Source organism: Lepisosteus platostomus, chromosome 20, assembly GCF_059453375.1.
Source record: "Lepisosteus platostomus isolate fLepPlt1 chromosome 20, fLepPlt1.hap1, whole genome shotgun sequence".
NCBI lineage: Eukaryota > Metazoa > Chordata > Actinopteri > Semionotiformes > Lepisosteidae > Lepisosteus > Lepisosteus platostomus.
This window is the reverse complement of record NC_142630.1, coordinates 4,162,810-4,185,916: the sequence shown is the minus strand read 5'-3', so window position 1 is coordinate 4,185,916 and position 23,107 is coordinate 4,162,810. Positions and strand designations below refer to the sequence as shown.

The following is a 23,107-nucleotide window of genomic DNA, read 5'->3' as shown; positions in this document are numbered from 1 at the left end:
AGACTGCTGAATATCGTTCTTTTTTCCCCGAACTCTTTTTTTTATACAAAGAGTTTGATTTTAAAATTCGCAGTGCGATGGCATGAATCACTAACCGTACGGGAAAACTGAATTCATTTGAAATAATTCCAAATATATGTTAGTTCCCCATGTTCTGATGAAATAATCCCCTGTCTGATGTGATGGTGGTATTCGTGTAAAAAAACCACCAAGACATCAATGGCTTTCTATGGGGAATAAAAGAAATTTAGCATAAAGCATATGATGGCACACATCTTATATTGTCTCATTTAGTTGGCATTAAAAAATCGATCATAGTTTTGCTGTACTGCTTTTGGAGCTTTAAAATAATGTAGCATTTTCACACGAATGGTAATAAGTATGTTATTAAAGAGAACCCAGTACATGCCACTAATGTAAAAGGCATGTACTTCTAGGATCTATTTTTGATTTCAGCACTTTTGTATGTGGGTACACATGCGTGAACTAGCTTATAAATGTTTTAAACCAAGGCAATGCAGAAGTACTCAGAATACAGAGAGAAGAAATACCTCAGCATTGAGTGCTGTACATCTTAATACTTTTCTAAAACCCTTTGGTTAAAACTGTGACACACAAGCCTGAATCCTTTTCAGCTGTATCAGCTAGGACCACGTAATTCTGCTGACCAGCTTATTGGCATTAACTTTGAAGTTTAGACCAGTGTTTCCACAGGGGAATTGCTGGGATTCGCTCGTATCATGCTTTATTACAAAAATATTATTTACTTTTTGGTCGGTATTAAAGATGCTGCCAACAATTTTGAGTGCTAGAAACAATTGAAAACTGAGGTTTATAGAACACCTCCAAAAAACTGTGAAGACCAACTTCAAACATTTTTATACAGTATTATCATCTTCACTGTATTACTTTATTACTGTAGTGATTGCTAAATTAAATTAAGCATTTTTTTTTCCAAAGTAAGGTACATGCAATATTTACTTTTGCAATGGCAGGGCTTTGTCTTCTGTTTGTGCTGGCCTTTCAGTGACTTTTAATTGAAGTTTCCCCTTTATTTCTAACAGAATAAGAGGAAATTGGTCTGCTGAGTGGTTCAATTAGCACAGGCCTCTGTGATGAACTAGAGTGGGTGCTATATTGCAGAGATCACAGATTCACAGAGACTGATGGTTTTACATTTTTGTTTATAAGAACAATGATAAGAAGCAGCCTGGTTTGTCAACAATTGCTTTCCCATTGTCATACCTAACCCTTGATCTGAGTCTAAAGAGCTCCTCTCCCAAGATAACAAGTGTATTCTCCCAAGATAACAAAGCCTCAAAGTAAGAAGTCTGTTTAGCTGTATTTATATTTGATGCCTGCTTAATTCTAATATTATGCATTTGTCCAAGTTTAGCATTTTTCCAGCTTTATAACTAAATGTATAAAGATGTAGTAACAGTTACCTATGTATGAATACGTACACACTAAGTAAACACAGTTCATGGATTCATCTGCTGTTAGCACAGTATGTAAAGAGCTCTGTCCTGGGAAAAATTGGGATTTCTGTAAGAAACTTGTCGACATGTGCAAAGGAGCCTGTCCACAGAGGTGGCGGATAGTGTTGCACTTTGTTTGCTGGAGCTGATGGGAGATTACATAGTTTAATGAGACTTGAAGGTTTTGGAATTCCTACCATAACTACAGTAATTTGTACAATGCCAATACAGTATATCAATATATCACTGTATCAGTGTATAGTGATAACTGTCTTTCAGCATCCAATTGAAGGTTTTTTTGTAGCATTTGGAAGTTCGTAATAAACTCTTCAGTCACATTTGTTTTTAAAAAAACAGTGACTTTTTAGCCACTGTAGGTTTAGTTTAGTTTTGACTAAAACGCTACATGATGGCTGCGTAAGCAAAGGTAAAAGAAACACTACATGTTGTACTCCGGTCGTCATCTTTCAGAGACGTCTACTGTCATCCTCATCAATTCAAATAGAGCTGCCGGCATCGGTTGTACAAATTGCTGTCTTCAGTATCATCATCATCATTAGTGATAGTTTCAGACATCACTTCTCCATTTAGGCCTTTTTGCAGTTGTAGAACTTGTTTTAATCAAGGAATTAATTGAAGGAGCTCATTTGATAAAAATGCCTTGGGATTTGTTTTACTTAAGAATTCCAGTGAAAAAGCTTTGCTCATTCTGCGATATATTGAAGTTTGATTTACTGAGACTAAATTAAGAGAAATTAAACTTTTAATTAAACTTTCAGAGGTAGAGGATCTATTTTCCAGAGTTCTAGATTCTGTTAACATAAAATGGAGTGATATAACTAGTGGTGTACAACAGGGATCAGTATTAGGGCCACTGATCTTCCTGATTTATCTCAATGATCTAGATTGTGTTCTAAGTGGTAAAGTAGTTAAGTTTCAAGGCAGTACTAAAAAAGACTAGCAAGCCCTACAGAACATGGCTTGTAAGCCTTTGCTTTATTCAGAGCTACTTCAAAGTTAAGTTTTCAGTGACGTTTCGCTAAAAGATCACTATACTCATGTGATTGTCTTCTCAATAATAAAGTGACTTTGGTGTTGTTTGGCCTGTACACAAATTAAATTAACAGTTCTAGTTACAGGAGTCATTATATGATCAGACCCCTATTACTTTGGCACTGATTGCCTGGTAGAGGCTAATAAGATGACAGTTTAAGAAACGAGAGAAGTCTGGGTTTACAATTTTACATGTTACACTGTAAGTTACACCCACTTCTCGATCAGTTTAGGCTTTTTGACAAAATAGTTCATAAACAGGTTGGAGATATTAACACAAAATCCTCTTTCAAGTTGAAGTCCTCAGCCTCTGTTTGAGCAAACACTGTCAATGAACAGCAGCGCTTGAGTCTATAGATGCATCCCACTGAAATGGGAACTGAAAATTGGCGGTACCCATGTCCTGATCCAGCTGCTGCTTTAAATACGCAGGATGTACAGATGCAGAAGCTCTTCTTGCCGTGAAGTTTACTCCCAACTCCATTTTAGAAAGAGCAGACATAAAATGTTTGGCATCGTCTTTACACTCTCAAAAAGTTCATGCATCTGTGAATGACTCGTTCTTTTTCACGTCCTGAACTGCTTCAAGAGTTGTTTCCCTGCCTGCATGGCTTTTCTTAAGGGTTTTGGTGAACAAGAATTGAATGTGTTTCAGAACTTGTCTCAGTGAACGTTTGTTGCATTATGGCTGTACATAATAAATTATCCTACCTGCATTGGAAATACAACGTGAGTTTTCAAAAGAAGAATTCAAGAATTTCTGCCCACAGACCAGGTTTCTCTGAGAAAAAAGCAAGTACCCGAACATTAATTCCTATATTACTAATACTGCTTCCTCTATTAAAGCTACTAATTTTAAGGTACTAAGAGAATTAAAGCTCCCTGACAATATATTTGTGAAGTGAGCGAGCTTTATTGAAGTCGAAGAAACCACGTTGAGGAGGTGCCCTTGTCGTCTTCTGACCTGTCTGGCTTGCCAGGGGGCAGACTGGCCGGTGCCACCCTGGTCGATTCTCAAGGTGACCTGAAACTAGGAGATCCAGATGACTCTGTGAAAGGTTTAGCTGTTAAGAGGCTATGGGTTCAACCTCCGGCTCTGCCCTTGATCGGCTGTGTTCTGATCTTTCTTCAGCTCGGAAATGAAGCGCAGTTCTGCTTGTGTTATTGCATGGTTATCGCATTGTTTACCCCTCATGTTACCATCATGATGGTTACAAAGAGTAAATCCACCTGGGACATGTTAAATGGAGTTTATTTGAACAGCTTACTCCTTAGAAGGCTGTAAAAGCATGTGGCTCACAAAAATCCAGCTTTAGTTGCCTTTCTGAGATCTGCTGCTGTTTCATTTTTGTGTTCTTTGAATTTATGGATTTTTTAATTTTTGGGAGGGACACTGATCATGACATACAGGTGCTGGCAGCTTGTGTATACTGCATTCCTGTCTAGCATTCGTTCCACAAAGCAGTTTCATTAACTGCTCAGAGCAGTGTAAACGATCTTTTAATAGCACACTAGCTGAACATTATCTAAGAACTGACGCAACATTGAATTTCTGAACTAAATCTGGGTATGTGGTAAGACATTTAAAAGTGGAGTATGAGGATCTTGAGTAAAAATCCATAGTGATGTTTGAAGTTTTATTCAAATGACATCTTGACATCACCATCAGCAACGTCAGCTTTCAATTTTCACAATTGCTTTCGCTTTGGAAATTCCTTGTGCATTGAGACACACTTTCTCCCTGCTTGAATTTAGCCACCTTCTCTCCATTAGTTTCTGCTAACTGTTCCAAATGTGCGAGATAAGCTCTTAGGTATGCAAGGATGAACAAAAAAGAATACATTAAAAAAAAACCCTGTGCTGCTGCTTTTTGAACTTGTTAACGGTTAATGTGTTCAGACCCACTCAGTGGCCTTGTGCGTTTCTGTTGAAGAGATAGGGATGCAGTAAGTAGTTAGTTCCATTTCCCTCTTCTGCTGATCACTGGATGGTGGGAAAGTTCAAATCTGCTGCTATTTTCTATCTTTTATCGGAGCTGCTTATCTCTTTGCTCTTGTCTGCATGCCTGACTTCGATAGTCCAGGGTCTCGGGTTTGGCAGCCTGGCGATGTCGTCCCCCCCCCCCCTCCACACCACTCCCCTCTTTCAGGCTCTGCAGATAAACACGAAGACCTAAGAAAAGGTTGATTGTTCAGCAGCTGAGCACAGTTAATGTATTTTTAATTGGAGTGAAATGATCAGGTAATTGCCTGAAAGTCTTCTAATGAGTGAAACGTTCCTTAAAGAGTGTGCATGGACGCTCACCCAGACGGAGAGGTATTCTTTGCAGTAAATGGTTTTTGGGTTGTGTTGCCGCACTTGTGAAAATGACCATTTCTCATGGCCTGGTTCCACGGGGGGGGGTAATGTGCCCAAGTGCTGTTAAAAGTAGGCAGAGACTGAAATGAGGTGCTAATTTAAGACAAGTTAAGCAGCTTTTAACTTTTCTTTATTGGAGGTGGTCTGTATAGCACACTTATGAGAAAACTGTTCATTTTACTTTCAGAAACACTGAATCCTCACTGAATCAAAAGCAGTAAGATGCCACCAGGTGCTGTTTATAAACAACACTACAAAATATTTGTTTACTTAATTGACAAAATGGCTATTATCTACTTATAAATAAATGTACGAAAGTATTCACCCTGTTTCTGGATTGCTCTTAATTGTAGTACAGTATATGCACATTATTGTAGCATAATGGACCAGTGCCTCGGCACACCAAAGAGTTTCCCACCATATCTTGGGAAAGAAGTAACTGTAGTACTAACACCCACACACAATCTGACATTCAGAATGAAACCCGCCGTCTGCATTTTTTGGTAATTGTCAGCGTTTGTACCTGGAACTGGAATTGAAGAATTAAATAACGGCTAGCCCATCTAAAAAATGCACAACTTGCACAACTCCAAGTGTCCCTTTACTTATGCCAAAGATTATTGGTCCCTTATCTGACTTCAAAAATAACTGGGTGAAGATAGCAGAGGCGTTAGCCAGGGGCTACCAATCCTGGTCCTGAAGGCCCACAAACCTGCTGGCTTATGTTCTAGTCCAGCTCAGTTACCCACTTGAACCCTTAATTGACTTAATAAGGGGATGAATTTGAGCTGTTAGACTGCTTTCAGCTCTTAAATGTGTTGGAGGTTGCCTTTTAACTGTTGCATTCCACAAGTAACATGAGATCTCACACCTTCTGTGTAGGAAAAAAAACGTGCAGATATTCCACTCAAGCAACCTGTTAGACAAATTAGCTAATTATGCTCACTGGAAAGAAAACCAGTAGGTCTGTGGTCTTTTAGGACCAAATCTGGGAGACCCTATGGTAAGTGACAAAAAAAGTGACCTCTATGAAAACCATAGAGCCATAGAACCATAGTGTGTCTAGAGCATGGGACTCTAACCAAGGTACTGGACAGCCTGTCACCTTAATTCACCTGTATGTTTAAGTTTAGAAACACTAATGAAATTAATGAAGTAACATGTCAGTTTTACAATTAAGGGGACTCTGGCCCTTGAGAGCATAGTGGTCATATATATATATATTTATTTATTTAGAGACGTCCAATGCACAAAACTTATTTAGAGGAACCATGTAGCTGGCGGGGTTCAGAACAAAACTCAGTTTTACAGCAGGGTGCTTTGGTTTGGGATCTTTCTATTGGCAGAACCCGGGGCAAGAAACATCACAAACTGTAAGGTGAAAAAAGAGTCACTGAGCTCTTAATGTTTTCTGAAATTTAATCAAATTAAACATTTGAACTTCTATGAAGGACTGGACAATATTTTCACAATCTGCTCTAAATGTATAATGTTTTCTGCTTAAAAATATGTCTTTTCTTAAATATGTAGTACCAGTAGCCCGGCAGCTAAGCTGGTTTATGTCAGGAAAACAAAAACTCTTCCTCTCACTAAAAAAAACAAAACTTACTTTTCTTGCTCACTTCTCCCTGTGGTAACCGTGCATAACAGGAAGAGAGCAGAGGTCAACTGTCAACTTGAAAGCTCTACTTCCTGGTTTATATATGTCACCGGACCAGTTGTCTTATACAAAATGGGCAAGTGACTGAGAATGACTGGTCATTCCCCACAACTTTCTGGGGAATTTAGTTCCAACAAAAACCACCATCTTGTCTCCACATACAATCTCACACACACACTCTTACAAAGTCTTAACAGATTTCTTCCTACAAGTTGAATTTAGGTTTCAGGTAATGGCATGTGTATGCTTGAGAAAAGAAGGCTGATATGTATAAGACCACTTGAATTTTTTGTTGGATTTCAAATGAACTTTCCTTGCTTCAACTGATTGCCTTAAAAGCCTTCCTTTTAGTTAGGAAGAAAGAAAAAGGTTTTAAGCACCACAGAAGATGACTAATGAAAAGTTCCCACAAAATGCATTGACTCTTTTTTGGTACACATTTTGCTTATCTTTTATTCGCCAACCAAATTGACAAATAAAAAGAAAAGAACACATTTAAATGTGAGTCACGTAACTGGTAAGATGTGCATTTAACAGTAGTTTCTAACAAGTTCTAATAACTATACAGAAACATTCCCACCACTGTTTGACATTTTGGTTGCTTTACTGCCAGCCTACTGCCAGCCAATGCTTTGACCTAAGATGTCCCTTTGCTTCTTGAATAGAGCTGTTCTTAGTGGAAGTGATGGAAAACCGTGACACTTAATGTTGGAAATAACAATATAAGGAGTGATGTCTTGGCAGAATATTTATTCGGGAGGCTTTGCCTCCTGTGGGCCAGTCCCGAGTCTGAATGAGCAGTCCTACTCATCTTAGCCAGGCGCACAGTTAGCATCAATATCGTGAGGGTTTGCGCTATAGGAATCTACATTTGTGGATCTATGCGTCTTTCTCTATCTCTGACCACAAGAGTTGCCACTTCAGCATGCTCTAAACTTAATAACATTCACGTTTTTTGTTGTGTTGTAAGTTTACAAAAAGAAGCTGTTTCTGCTCTTTTCAAGAAAGCTTATTAAGTCCCTTTTAGTTAATTAACATAAAATCATAATTGCAAAATGTTTTAAAATCTAGGAGGGCTATCCAGATATATATTTATCATAATGATATTTTATTTACTTCAGTTTCTAATTTTATTGCCCTTGAGTATGCTTAGTTTTAGTATCTGTCAGGATGTCGTATATTCATATTATGGCTTGCTGGATTCTTTTTTAAAGCATTCTGGACGCACTTTAAAAATGAGGTAAGGGAATAAAATATTGACGCATCCAAATTATTGCCAAGTAAAGGCACATTCCCCAGTTTTTTAGGCTAGCCTTTGAACGCTGTTCTTTGTGCAAGGCATTGCCTGCGTCGATTGGAAAGCAGGGGTTATCGGGAACGGAAATTGGAAGTGTTGTGTTCAGACAGAGAAGTAAGGATGATTGGCGTCTGTCACCAAAGGTGGGACGTGTCCGGGGATGATGCTTGGGGGTGAATAAAAAAAGAAAACTCTTTGATGATAATACTTTAGCCAGTGATGTTTCGCCTTTTAATTTGTATTGGCTGATCTTAGAGATGTGCGAGAAATGGCAGGGCTATTTCATATCACTTGCCAGTATCCCCACCCCCTCTCAAGGGGCACAGATTGGGCATAGAGTATATACCCACACTGGTACGTCATTTCTAACAATCTTCTAAGCCCTCTATAATCAAACTTGCTTCCACCTGTCGGTTTTTTAGGACATGCAGGCTAATTTTTCTGTCATATGCCGATAAAAGAAATCAAAGACTAGTGAATCTTTTTTTATTTATAACTTTATTGCTTGAGAGCCCGTTATCTAACTGGGAACTTGTGCTCATTAAGGAGTTAATTTTCTATCCCGTATCTCTGATTAACACAGTGAACCTAAATCACTGTGAATTCTTTAAATTTTTTCCTTGTTATCAAAAAGGTGGGGGGGATCATGGGGAGGGGGGGGATATTTAATCGTTTAAGTAGTTTTACTGGAGAACCACGTTTTTTTTTTTGCTCTTCCTAGCAATGTAAAGAAATCCTCGCGAAGCCCAGCTCAGTAATTCAGTTTTTAAAGCATGAAAAAAAGACTTGATGAAATTCCACTATCAGCACCGAACCAATATGCAAAATATCTCGCTAGAAATCAAATAGCTATTATGTTTTCATTTCCATTTTGGCGTATTTGCTTAATGAAGAATAGACAGATCAGACCGACGGAGGGTGCCTGCATGCGATGATAACTGCACAAGGCTCCTAGCTATCCGAGAGCAATGACGCTCCCAGTCACATCATTTTTTTATCCAGAGAGAGGGAGAAAGCAGTCAGTTTAACTCATTCTTCACCACTAAGTCGAAACCTCCAGCTCTACTGTAGTACTCGGTTTCACAATCATTTAAAAAAACGTGCCCCTTGACAGTGTTTTTCTTTGAGAAATGCATTCTCCACTCTGTTTTTTTTTTTAATCCAAGGAGCTCATGTTTTGGTTGGGTTTTCTCTGTACACGGGCACTGTAGGGCCCTGAACAGGTATGTTCATTTTGAGCACTGAGCCAAACAAAAATGAATCTCTTCCAAAAGCTGGATTGGGAGACCTCAGACGTAACAGTCAGGTTTAGTCTACACATCTTTTTGAACACCAGGCACTCGTTGAATAGCAAGTACAATGCTTGATTGGTTGCTGATCATGCGACGCATTGTGATTAACAGTAAGAAGGGGTCTGTTATTTCTAGGAATTAGTATAAACAAGCCAGAAAGGTGAGATGTGATCTGAAAGTAGATGGAAAAAGGAAGGCAATAGTCTTAGCTCAATTAAAAACAAAAACATCATCTGAAGGGATCACTCTGGGATTTAATGACATTGTCCCAGAATGTCAGGGTAAGTGTCCTGTAAAGCTTGGACTTACATATTCAGCCATAATTAAAATCTCACTTTGCTGATATTTTGTAACAGCTACTGTAACAAGTTTCTTATCCATGTGAAAATGTACAGCTGGCGCCTTTTTGAAGTTAGTGAGTAAGGCAAACAAATGTAAATTGCACCATCACTGAAGCTTTTCTGATATGAATCCAACAGACCCTTTTTTCCTGACTGACATTGGTGTCAAGGTACACTGCAGAGATGCATCTGGCCCTCAAAGGGCAAGATTACAGTTCTTCGTCCACTAGTCTTTTCATTTTAGATGAGCGTGCTTCTTTTTTTGGTACTTCATATAATATGAAATCTAAACGCACTGTGAGTGGTGTGAAAAAGCTTGCAATTTTAAAATGTGGTGAAATTACATTATACAGTATTTCTCTTGTTGTATTAGTATACTACCACATCAATGGATCCTCCAATTTAAGTAACCAAACTAAATAATTCAGTACTAATATGTATTCAAGGTATTCTTATTTTACTTAGTAATATACAGTGGGCTGGAAATTACACACGGGTCTTATTTTTCTTGGAATTATTGAATTAATTTTGTATCGCTTAGTTTACAATCTACGATAAAAGAGCTCTAATTAATATAGCCCCATGACAATCAAAACCTTGAACACACAAATTAGCTAGTGTATTCATTTTAAATTAAAATATTTTTAATTATTAAAATATTTTTTGTCTTTTTTTTTGTGGCTGTATTGCATTCATTAAAAACAGCAAAATGTGTTTACCAGCTTACTCATCATTTCATTCCTTCCCCATTAACTCTGTAAGATCTTTTTCTGTGCCTTAAAGAGAGTTGATTTCCTACACTTCAGTTCCACTGCATAGTGAGTCACGGGGTAGAAAATTGAGATACTCATTTTCTTTGGAAGGTTCATAAGCTCTGTTTTGTGATGATAATCCACTTCATACTATAAACATATTTTTTGTAGTGGGAGCTGTAAGGTGATTTTCCGGGAGTGATTTCTGTTTGCACCATGAGACCCTGTTCAGCAATACCAAAGATATTGTTTTTATAAAATGACAAAATTAAAATGTGATGGTGCGTTTTTCTCACGTTTCATTTTCCAGGTAGTATAGTATTTCCAACCAACAGACAGAGGCCTGTAGTGTTATAAATGCTTTTTGTAATAGGCTTTGCCTGTAATATTTAAATGAAGGCTGAGCTTTTACACTGCTATAGCTGTGAGATGGGGACCCACCTGCTATTTGATGTTAAATACTGTGGTTTTAGTAAAGAGAAATTTTTGCTTTACCTTTCCACCTTCTTTGGCCCAACACTTTGTTTGTGGGACTGAGTAACATCGCCATTCTTCGCCTTTTACCGTCCTGTCTTTTGAGGAAAATCTCGCTCACCCACATTCAACATCCTTTCCTGGATCGCAATCATCGTATTGTCAGATACCTCCCCACAGTTCTGTATCTTGTGAAAGAGAAGAATCACCCAGGTTAGGATTTGTGAAAGGCTGGGTGAGAACTGAAAAGCTGCTTTTTAGTCCATTTATCAGTAGGTCTGTTTTTTTGGGTGTTTTGCACGGTGTGTTTTTAGTGTTTACCATTTTACATGTGTACAGTTGAAAATGTAATATGATTATAGGAACAGTAAATAAGCAGTTAGCAGATGCACATTAGCTGAATTTATTTAAATTAAATTTTAGAAAACAGGCTAAGAAGTGCAAATATTTGCATTAATGTAGTTTATTCAGGGAAAGGTAATTCAGGGAACTGTGGATTTATGTACGTTATATGATAATGTGCGTGCTTACAGTTAACAGGTTTTAACACATTATTAAATATTTGAAAGTGGATCAACCTTTAACACAATTAAAGGAAAATTGTATAGAACTATTCAGTCATGTTTGTCATACCATTTGAAACACTGAATTTCTCTCATGAGTTATTGTTCACAGAGATGTAGTATTTCATCCATTTTCAGATAATGCTGATGTCTGCAAGATTTCGAATGCCTCATCACTGACCTGGACCTATAAGCTTGTCCATCCTCTCACAGAGTTTGAAACAGCGGCATTTGAGAAGAAGATACCATTTTTCACAACCGTCTTTTGTTGCCCCTGTTTTCAAGTCCTATTAAAAGTATTTTTACTTAGTTGCAAGAAAGAAAATCCCAGAAACTTTTGCTGCACCAATTGATGTGGGAAGCAGTGATCCAGTGATTGATTCATTAAACCAAAACCCTAATGGAAAAAAAAATCATAATTCAAACTTACATTTTAAACATGAAATATAATTGGAATTTTAAACACAGAAGTCCTTTGTACAGTTATGATTAAAGGAAAATTAATTGTATGAAAAGGTCTTCATAAGATACTGAAAATTAGATCTCCAAGCCCAGCTACATTATTCTAAAAATATTGTGTATGGGATCTATCTTTTTTTTATTAAGTTCCAAATCTAACTGTGTTAATTTTATCTAAAATTGCAATGAACCATGCAGGCGTGGAAGACGAAATTAGCCTAAAGATGTTTCATTTACAAAGAGAGAAACACTTTGTCAGGCCATGATTGTTTCTAAGCATTATCACAGCCTCATTTTTAATTGCTTTGGAAGTGAAATTAACAGAATTAGAAAAATTGCCTTTCCTTTTTCTACAAGCCTCTTTATTCACGGTTATTATTGTGTGCTTTGTATAGATTATAGGCTCCTTTGTTCTGGCAGTGTAAATATATACGCCTGCAGTCACAGCTTTAGCTTAGAACAATCTCCATTCATTGGAACTTAAATGAAAATTAATTTATGAAAAGAAGAAAAAAATTCTAAATCAACCAGTGTGAAATATCTTCAGATTTGCTTTTTTTTATCATTCAGTATTTTTCTTTTGTTTTTGTATTTTTGTTTGGCGTATGTATTTTTTTTTTCAATTTGCCTACACAGAAATGTACAAAATGACTGTCCTGAAGTCCGATCGCTGGATTGTTTCCTTTTGTGTGTGTGCGTGCTTCAAGCATTCCACTCGTACAGCTCCGATTAGAAATGGGTTGTCATCTTTTATGAAACAGAGTATTCTTTTAATAGTCTCTATGATGGCGCATGTCTTGCAATCATACAGTCATTCGGAGAACAATGGTTTGGTAATGGTGCAGGCGAGTGTTTGTAATAGAAAGAAGCTAATGGAAAACTACACAGCTTTCTTCCCTTTTGTAGTCTTTTATTCTCTTTCTGCTTCTCTTCTTTACCGTCCCAAGCAGGCTGTCTGCATGATCCAGTTTTAATCCCGTTTCAGCCTTCCCTTGCTCCGGACTGTGGAAGTATGCAGTTAACGATGAGCTTTTTTTTAACGTTTATTTTGTTGCTTTCTTGTTCTTGGCAACCTGTACAGTTTTAGTATTCAGGAATTTATTTGAACAGATTTGGGGTTTTGGGGTTTATTTTTATAGCTTCGCATAGAAAACATTAATTAGTTTTACTATTCTGACATTCCCTGGGGACGTTTTGGGGATCATTGTTTTTTTGAGATCTTAATTTTTTTTCTAGATGGTCGCCAGATGAGTCCCTCTGAGCGCATAAATAGCCACTTGTGAATTACCCAAAGTAATTTTCTGTATAAGTGCCTTACATTAGCAAAATAAAATGTACAAAATAGATCAGAAACTACACTCATGCAGTTCATCCAAGATTCAATGACTTACAACTTTTCTCTTACCTGCAGGGAGGGCTAATCAATATAAATTCATGCTCCTGAATTTCATACAAAATATAGTTGTCCATAGTTACTCCCATTTAGTAAATGCCACATTGTGTATGACAGTAAAAAATAATAATTCTGTAAGTATGCTGGAGATTGGGAAGTGGTGAATTTGGTGTTATCATTAGAGAATTAAATTATTTTTTCTCACTCAGTTCTGATATTTTCCTTAATTTATTATATATACTCAATTTCTTTAAGATTTTGAAAATGCTCTTGAAGATATTTTATTAATATAGAGTAAATGTTGCAATTGTTTCATTTCTGCTCTTTATAAGATGCTCAGATGCAACATTGTGGCTGTTGTCCAGCTCTGTTTTTCATTAAACATTGCTAAACAAACAACAATTTGGATATTTAGTTCACATTTAAACATTCATTTAATTAAATAACTACATTTCTATTTAATTTTACTTTAATCGAAACAACATTTAAATGTTTGCATAATGTGACATTTTTAGAATCCTGATTGTAGAGTTCAAAAGTACTTGTATGAAATAAAGTACCGTTGGAGTGAAAGTGCTTTACACTTTGTTTTACTACGGTTAGAAATATTCAATCTTGACCCTTTTTAACTGCATAGGCCAAAAGTCACATTCACCACAGTAATAAGCCACAAAACCACGGTTTCGTCACTCTATGACATGATGTCACACCGGATAGAATATCACAGGGTATTTAGGTCAGGAAGGGGTTGTGTTTGCAACACTGCAAATTAATGCTTGTAGTACATTAAGTGGAGCAGTACCCATACATAGTCACCAATACCATCCTGCGCTGTGTGTTGAATGTTGATTTTTCTGTGTATATTTCAAGTTGGAACTGATTTTGTGGAGGAAAATTAAATTTCTCATTTATTCTTTCTTGTGTTTAACTAGATAGAAAACAGTTCAGACAGCAATATTTGAAGGGAATATTTAATGTTTGGTGGCCTTATTGATATCGCATACGTCTGTTGTTAATTTAATTTTGCATTCATCACAAATAATTTTACATTTATCACCGCTTGGAAGAGTCCTTCTGAGGCCTCCAAACATTCAAAATTCACCATTTATCCTTTTTCAATTAGATATGGTCTGCAGTTTTATTTCAGTAAAAGGTTGTCAGCCATTTCAAAATGAGCGGTGACATTTAATTTTTAATACACATCAGTTGTTTTCAAGTTTCATGTTATTGAAGTAGAAATTGACAGGCAGTGTTTTCTTCATCGGTACGGTGTGGTTTCTGTTAAAGTGGGCTTCTTTTTAATGAACATCCAAGTTCCATTTCTGAAGGGCAGTGTGGGCAGGTGTGTGACTGATTGATGGATACAGTATGCCCACTTTAAAATAATGAATGTCTTTTTAAAATACTCTACATGTGGCGCTCGAAATACATTAGGCCCGGGGAAGTTGAATTCCAGAACTTCTAATTAATTCCAGTACTGGGTTTTTATATAGCCAGCTCTTTTATCTTTTTCTTTAACATAATGCGACAGCAGGTTGTATCAAAGACTTGAGCTAGAATGCCTTGTGTTTGGCTGCCGTTCCATCATACGTCTTGAATGAGAGAAGAATCGTTTTTTTTTCTTCTTTCAAATGTAACTTGAATTGTTTTCTCTTTGAAAGTGATCTCCAGCGCGCCCTGACCACAGGCTGGGATGGTTTGTGTGGGCAGCAGGTCTGTAACCAGCTTCCTGTCTTTGTCTCCGGAAGGTTCCGTGGGGGACTTGGAGGAAGGGGATGATAACCTTCCCGATGAGCACAGTCTGTCGGGAGAGGAGGCCGGAGCCTCGGATCAGGACGACTCGGCAGAGTGCGAAGACTCCAGCCCTTCTTTTGGGCCCCTGTACAACGAAGGTAATTGGATAATTAGGAGCGCTAACGAAGCCCCATGATGTATAGTCAAAAATAATCCCTCAGTTGGTCTTCTGTATATCCACCCCTAAAGGTCACCTCATCATCCCTCGCTAATGAGTGATTAGGTGCTGCTGCCTTCAATCACACTACAAGTCATTTGCAAATGTTTCTGCCCTGTTTCCAGTGTTAATTAGGTATTATCTGAATATTTTTTAGAAAACTTCCCCGACAACATTTAACTTGAACTTTCTCCTCGGATTCCTCATAGATGGGACGTTAAGGGGTGATTCTATGACAATTTTTTTTCCTCTTTGTTTGGAGATTCATGGATACCCTTTCTGAGTTACTTTAGAAAAGTCTGTAGTGTTGTGAATTATGCTAGGCTGGAAAGTCTTCACCCTCAGCAAGAATGGAAACAAACATTTTAATTCTGTCTAGTCCTGTGACTTAGGAGCAAATTTGTCTGCCCTTTCTAAAAGGCTGGCCTCCATCTTGTGCTCTGTTGTATCGACTTTGTGTGAACAGTATTTGCAACCAGAGTGAAGCACCTGTCATTAAAAGTCTAGACATACTGTATATTAATTTTGCACGTTGTTTTTTTCTTTACTTAGTTATTAACAAAAGTTTCATGGATGTAATTGCAGATCTGTACTGTAAAACTCTCGTTTCTGTATGCCCAATGCTTGGGAGATAATATTGTTTGACTCTCACAGATGGATGTAATTGATCAGTTGGATTAAAATGTGCCAGCCGTTCAAAGTAACTACTGAAACCATGTGGAAGGTGGTTTAATAGTAAAATAGTACTATTAAATAGTAGGTTTAATATTAAAATTATCAAATAAGTACGTTTAGATCTCACACTGATTCAAGAATGCATCTGCAGTCACTGTTTTTGTAAGATCTGCCTCAGGATATCATCGTTGGAGATCTTTAGTTTATTTAATCAAGAAAGCTATCAGTGAAATAACCACTTTATGGTTTAATTGCCCTGCTTTGTAACCTACATAATATTACATGGTATCCCAGCTGTTGCACTATTTGCTGATTTTATTCCTCTTAATTTCCATTGCAGAAAGCTTTCTCTTTCACCATCTGTACCAGTGTATGACCTATTTATATCCGTGTTGCTCTCCTCACCAGTTAAAGTCCCTGAGAGACTCTTTGCCATTCCTAATCCTGGATAGCCAAAACAAGAAGGACTTCAGGAATTCTTAAAAGTGGCCTGTTAAAAATATATTCTATTACTGTTTTTTTTCCATGGTGCATGAAAAGTAATTTCAAATGGGTAATCATTGGTACTACAATGTGTATTACATATAAAGCATTAAAGATTTTAAAATATTTTGGGTTAAATGAAAATCTATATAATCAATGAACTACCGGCATGAAAAGAGATTAAATATGTACCAGAAAAATACAGTTATCCCTCATTATACGAGTTTAGATTGTTCCTCAAAAACTGCTAGAAAATGTTCCGTCAATCACCCAAACATCAGCTTAATACATCACAGAATGGTACCTGAGTATGAAAACAATAATGTTCCTGGTTAACTATTGAAGTTACATGCTTAGAGTCATTAGACAATGCATGAACAATAACACACCTGCTCCAAGACGCTGTGACACAGAGGAGTACCACTGACCACACCCAAGAATGTTGGCAAAGCTTTATGATAGCCCAGCTTGTAAGAATGAAAAACTGCTTGTTAAATGGAAAATAAAACACATAGGAATTATTACATCTTGTATAAACAAAAATAGTGGTTGCTCGTATAAGGAGGAATTACTGTATCTTTATTTTTCTTGAACATAAATGCTTAAAAGCATTCCTACGTACGTACCAAACACACATTTCTGGACTGTATTTTAAAATATTTTTGTTCAAGGTTGCCTTGGCAGGAGGCTTTTTTTCTATATACAAACAATCTTGTACACATCAAAGAGAGGGATTATTTACAGGAACAGTCTTGTCAAATGTTTACATGGGCCTTTTTTAAAGTGTAATAAAATTATTCAGCTTCCTCTCTTTATCTCATGTAACTGGATGGTTCATAATCTCAGTTTTCTCAATATTTAACAGTTTATTGATCAGTAGGTAGCCAGTTTCGACTAATCGCCATAAGCAGAGGTCATGGTTCAGTTTCATCAGTGAAATGCATCAGCTTAACGTTTCAGGACACTAGCTCCATTCTGGTGTTATTGCAGAGGAAAAGGTGTAACAAGATGTTTCAGCAACTCAAACAACAATTCTACAAACTGGCGAAAAGTGAAACCTTTTTTCCAATTTCATATCTTTAGTAAAACAAGACTAAACCACTGAGTCACCCACAATTGTCACAATGTTTTCATTGTTGTGTCTGTTACTAAAGTGCAGGTGCATGTCTCGCTGGTCTGCCTTGTACTTTCACAGGAAGTGAAAGGCAGCTGCACTGTTTTCTTTTGTTATCCATTATCTTGGAAAAGTGGGTGTTACAAATTCCTGTTTTGTTTTTAATTAGCACCTAAAAAATAGATTTTGCTATTCTGCGATACTTTCGACTAGGAACGTTTTCAATTTTTGTTTTTCTCAAACATTTAATGAGCAGTGCTATTTAACAAGTTTAGGAGGAGGTCATATTCTAATGTTGCACTTCCACCCTCGTATGTATAAATACTCTGTGGCTGCCCACAGCTCTGTGCTCATCTTTTCTAGCTCCTTTCCCTCTTCACCAGCTGTACCCTTGCAGCTGCCTCCCTGGTTCATTCCTCAGAAGTAAGGGGCGAGAGGCATGACACTACCAGTCTTCAACCAACACTGTCATTTCCTCAGACATGTGATTTAAGTTTACGTTCTCTATCCCTTTATATTAGGAGGTTTGTTTTGGCATTAATAAAATTAGTCTGAACTACTGAAAATGAAACTGTGCTATTGATATTGATGAAGGAAACACTTAGAGGGTGTTGTCCTCACACAGGTGATGGCCGATTCTGGATTTACTTGTTAAAGCAAGCAGGTTTATAACATCAATCAAGCTTAAGGACAGCTCGTAAATTATTCAGCCAGTGAACACACTTTCTTTCAGGAGGGTGAGCCCTATAGTCCAGACATCACCAGTTTGAGCCATTGGTAACATCAGAGTTGGAATCGAATTGGCTGGGACATCTTTGATTTAATGTGCAGTTGTGATTAACGGAGTGTCTATAAGCTTACATTGTTGTCGGGGGAGACTCCTGATAAAACAAAACTGATAATGAAGTATGGTGTGGTTTGTTTTAAATAGATACTGAAATTATCACTTTTTTGGGGGGAGATTTTATTTTTATCCCTAAGTTCAGGCTTAACAATATGCAGAGGAAACATTAAGAGAACAATGTTCTCTTTATGTGAGAAGTTTATTTACTTCATTAATCTGAGTAGCAGGATGATTTTTGTGCTCATCAATTAAGTCTTAAGTTTTGTATAAGAATTTAACTTCCCTAAGCCTAAAGCTCATTCCAAATGTTAATTATTTTATTTTTTAAACAGTGTTAATTCCACTAGAAGGTTAGACATTTTAACGGTGTTCTATGTTGGTTCTTATTTTGCTCTTAAATATTCCAGTAATTTTTAGAATTAACTTCAACCTGATAAGAGTTGGTTGGTTTTGATAAACTTATGGAAATTTTGTCAGGTGCTAATCGGGATGTGATTTGAGATAAGCTTGGGTTTTTTTTTCCTCCACTGATAGAAACTACACGTCACCTTGTTTTTTTTTTCAGGCTTGTGTTTTTGGCCCCAACTATTATCAGAGTTCCATAAATCAGGGCTGTTTGAGGAACCTGTTTTTTTCTACCTGTGATCAATAACATGGACTTTATCAGGGCACTGGTGGCCTAGTAAAGGACAGAAGTTCTTATCCGCCATCTGGGACAGAAACACACGATAACCAACCCATAATCCTACACATTTTTCCATTTATAGAAAAAGAATTGCTCTTCGCAAATGACTTTCACACAATAGGCTTGAGATGAAATATTTTGTTTTGAGGTCAGCTGTAGGTTTAATCGTACGTTTTGTTTTAAGAACATCCTGGCAACATGCTGTACCTGACTTTGGTTTTTGAACTGATAATTCTCTGGGACACAGACATTGCAAAGAAGAGTAATCCATTGCAGGTTTCAAATGTCGTAGTGTCCCAAACATTTTTACAGCGAAAACAATTTAAAATAATATCAGCTTCATACAGCTCTCTGCCCCAATTTGCTTAATAGGTAACACAAAGGTCAGTTGTGTATAAAAGTGTTAGCAAACCCTTTCTCAGTTTTACTCTACTTTTTAGGTGAATATTGAAATTCAAGGGCATAATATTCTCATCTTCAAATATTTTTTTAATCCTAAAAACATTGAGTCCTAATTAGAAAAGATGGCCTAATCTCGTTTTTCAGAGTCATGGGGAAAATAAGACTAAGAAATATGCTGGGTCTGTCTTATTAGGATCCAAAAGACATAAAAATAAATTAGATGGTGTCTGAGTGGCCACAATTCAGTGGCTGAAAGCCAGTTCATACAACATGACTCATAGTTTTTTGATGGTCTGTCTAGCACTATGTGAAGGAAAGGGGACTAGTTAAAATTAATACACGTTGTTGACCGAAAACAGGAAAACTGGATGAGCTTTGAGTATATGAATAAAGAATGATGTGTTTTGGCCTGATGTTTTCCTACCTAGTTTGCTATACAAGTAATATACAAGCCCCTGGTTGAACCAGGTTTTAATTCATAATAAATAGTGGTCCGCAATGAAGATTGTAGAGTAAACAGGATTTATGAACATTGGGGATGATGTGCATTTTACAATGTGGGGTGCAGAAGTTTGTCCTTTGTGGGGTGTTGGAATAACATTGGATGACTAATTAGCTCATTTGGAGAGAGTGCATGTAACGTATTAACCACACTATCATACTATGGACAGATGAAATTAGGGGAAAGACAAATCAAGAATTTAAATAAGATGGCTCCCTATGTCTGGGGTGATACTGCTTAAACAAGCTTTATCTCAAAACGGTTACATTTGTGGCTAATATGAAGAGAGAGAGGGCGCTGTGCTTGAGGTGTTAATCCTTTAGAAGATTACAATAGACGCGTCACCGAGAAACACTTTCTGTTTTGTACGTATCACAGAATCATTCTGTTGAAGACCTGAGATATTGCGAAATGTAGGGGCTTTTCCAGAGCTGGACAGGGAAGGAGGTTTTGTGAAAAAGAAAAGTAGAGATTTATTTTAAAAAGTTTGGAATGGTTCCAGGAGCTGGTGTTACAGTTGTTAGGAGACTTTGCCCTGCTAGCATTAAAAGGAAGTTAAGAAGCCTTATCAGATGGAGAGCTTTGCTGCTCACTGAGGTTAGGGAGTTGGAAGTTTTAGCCTCTGCTGTGCCTGGTACCAGCCTTCTTGATAAAGTTGATAGGTAGATAATATTAAAAGCAATAACTGGTGTTCCAGTTCTGCTCCTGCAGCATACTGCTACAGGATAAAATCAATATGCCATTCATTTTGATTTATAGCTGGAAATAATGGGACTGTTTTGTGAACCAGGAGGAGTTAGGAGGGGTGGGGGATTGATTTTGTTTGATGCAAATCGCATCTTTGTCTCTAATATTAATAATGTGAACGCTAACGACGTCACATGAGGGAGCAGTTTATGGCATGTATCGATTGAATTATCAGTGGTTATCGGAGTGAGAATGTAAAAGCAAACATGCCCTTTGTGCAGTCAACTGTGGCCCTTGTCTAAACAGATAGGTGTTTTATCAGAGGCTGGGTGGGGGAAAGGCAGGTGGAGGGGGGATTTGTTCCTGTAGTTCATGCAGAAAATAGCCATCATCCGGTCCCTATGAATTCACTGCATGCATCATTACGTTTGGAGTGGCAAGTAGGCCGTCTCGACAATAATCGTGTCGATCAGTGCACAAGAGAAAGAGGTTTTGTCTTCCGATAAGGTTTTCTGTTCGGTCCTGAAATCACTTGCACCAATCTCTCTGCTGTTGTGGTACGTTTTAAGTGGCGGAGCTGTAGAGTTAAGCATAATGAATGGTGGGTACTGACAAAATGAAAATACTGTAGGTAATCCCCAAAGCTGCTGAAATATCTGAAATGAAATAAGAGAGTAACATCATGTGGACCGAAGGTTCTTAACACTTTAAAAGAGCAGGTGATGTGCTTACGTAGTCTTTTTCAAACACACTTTGAATTACATAACATGCACATAAACTACTATATGTTGATTCTCATTTTACTTAGTACCTACCCAGTATCTTCTCTGGTATTTTGGAAGAAATGTTGTTTTCTGCTGTTTTGCAGAGGTCGTGGACTCTTTTCTGTATTTCAGCCCACTTTCTAAATTTGGATTAATTAATCATTCACCACTGACAGTGATACACTGGAGTGACTTTGACTGTTGTGTTAGCAATACGTCGCATCAGAAAGTAATTTGAGACCAGGTGAGGAGGTTCAGTGTCGAGCCTGGTGAAAATCAAGATGGCAAACAGAAAGGAACCAGAGAACAATGCCTTCATAATATGTCTATGTTGGATACTGGACTGAAGTCAGCACAAGATTACTTAACATCTAGTGAGTTTGTAGCCAGCAATTTCTAACCTGGCAAGACTTCACAGTCCAACAGCCTGTCAATCATAGGCCACAATTTGGGAGACCACAAGTCAAGACACCTCTCCAAGTTTGATGGGGAGTTCAATATGTAAGGCTAGGGCACACTCCTCTAGTTCAGTGGTTCCCAACCTTCATTTCTGTGAATCACTGGTTTAGATGCTACAGAAACGGCTCTTGTAGTGATTGATGACGACGCAACTGTACAGGACCAGTTACCTCAGGGCACCTGCTGCCCTTCCTGCAGGCTCATCCTGATGAGTAAATATTCCTTCACATTCTACTGTGAAGGTAACCAGCTTTCTCGTGGGATGAGAATGTGGCGCGTGGAGGAGGCTACCCAGGCATGTGGTTGAATCCACCATCCTGGTCTTTCAAGTAACAGCTGGATTAGGTTCTTGGATCTATTAGCTACTGTCTACCAAACAGGCCACATGGGCCAAATGGTTACCTCTTGTGTGTAATCTTTATTACGGTATATTCTTATCTGGAAGTCATATTGCGGAAGCCCTGCTTGCCAGAGCTGAGCCCCGTTGTGGAATGAGCTGGGACAACCTGTAGCACCTAGGACTCAGAGACCAGTGAACAGGAACATGTTTGCCGAGGCTCTCCGAGAGAAATGGGTCCCACAAGACAGTATTAGCGATTTGGTCCAAATTATGTGTTGCTACTAGCAGTCACTACACGCGCTACTAGCCTGTGATTTTCACAGCAGGTACTGCGTTGATGACAAATGTTATTCGGCAAAATAAATTTGCCTGTGAAATGTCTATTCAATACAATTTTGATTTATATATGTAATAACTGTCTTTTTAGTTCAAATTGATGCATCTTTGAAAGTTCAGTATATTTTTAATTATTGTGCAATGTGACCAAATGGGTGGTTAACATGTGATGACATAAGGCTACTTAACCAGAAGTTAACTAAGGCTGGGCCTCATCATTACTGGGGTGGGAAACCACTGAAGAAAGCAAGGGTGATGCTGAAACTGGAATTGCTGAACTGGTAGATGACACTCTTCTATCTGAAAACCCCTGTATAGTGACAGGGGACAGACACTATGCTGTAGGAGCTGCCATCCTTCGAATGCAACATTAAACCAAAGTCCTGATTTCTTTGTTGGCGCTGTTCGGAATAGTAAGAGCTTTAACCTTGGTGTCCTTGCTAAATTCAGCTCTGGGTCTGTACAATTTGGCCTACCAAAAGTTCTCCCTTAAATCAATTGGTGAAGCAATTTCTCCCGTCTGCTGTATCTCACATCTGCTGTAGATTGGGGCTGCAGTTGTAGAAGGGCTGCCACTTGTCACTGAGTGAATGCTGCACTTCAGTGGTAGATCAAGTTGGCTCTCTCCTATGTGTAAATTACTTCTGAAAACATTTGGAATGAAAATCCATATAGGAATGCAATTAATTATTAATCATTTACACTGAAGGGTGGCCTCAATGTTTTGGCTTGCTAACCTTTTATA

The 23,107-nt window shown here is 37.7% G+C and overlaps 1 protein-coding gene across 2 annotated transcripts in view; it reads left to right on the top strand.

The window, feature by feature from the left end:
• Nucleotides 1-23,107, top strand: part of zfpm1 (zinc finger protein, FOG family member 1) — a 107,851-nt gene that overhangs the window by 33,495 nt on the left and 51,249 nt on the right. For both annotated transcript variants that reach the window (XM_088614271.1, XM_088614270.1), the window contains exon 2: nucleotides 14,869-15,012. In XM_088614271.1, the coding sequence (XP_088470397.1) occupies nucleotides 14,869-15,012 (144 nt within the window). The remainder of the gene's footprint in view (nucleotides 1-14,868; nucleotides 15,013-23,107) is intronic.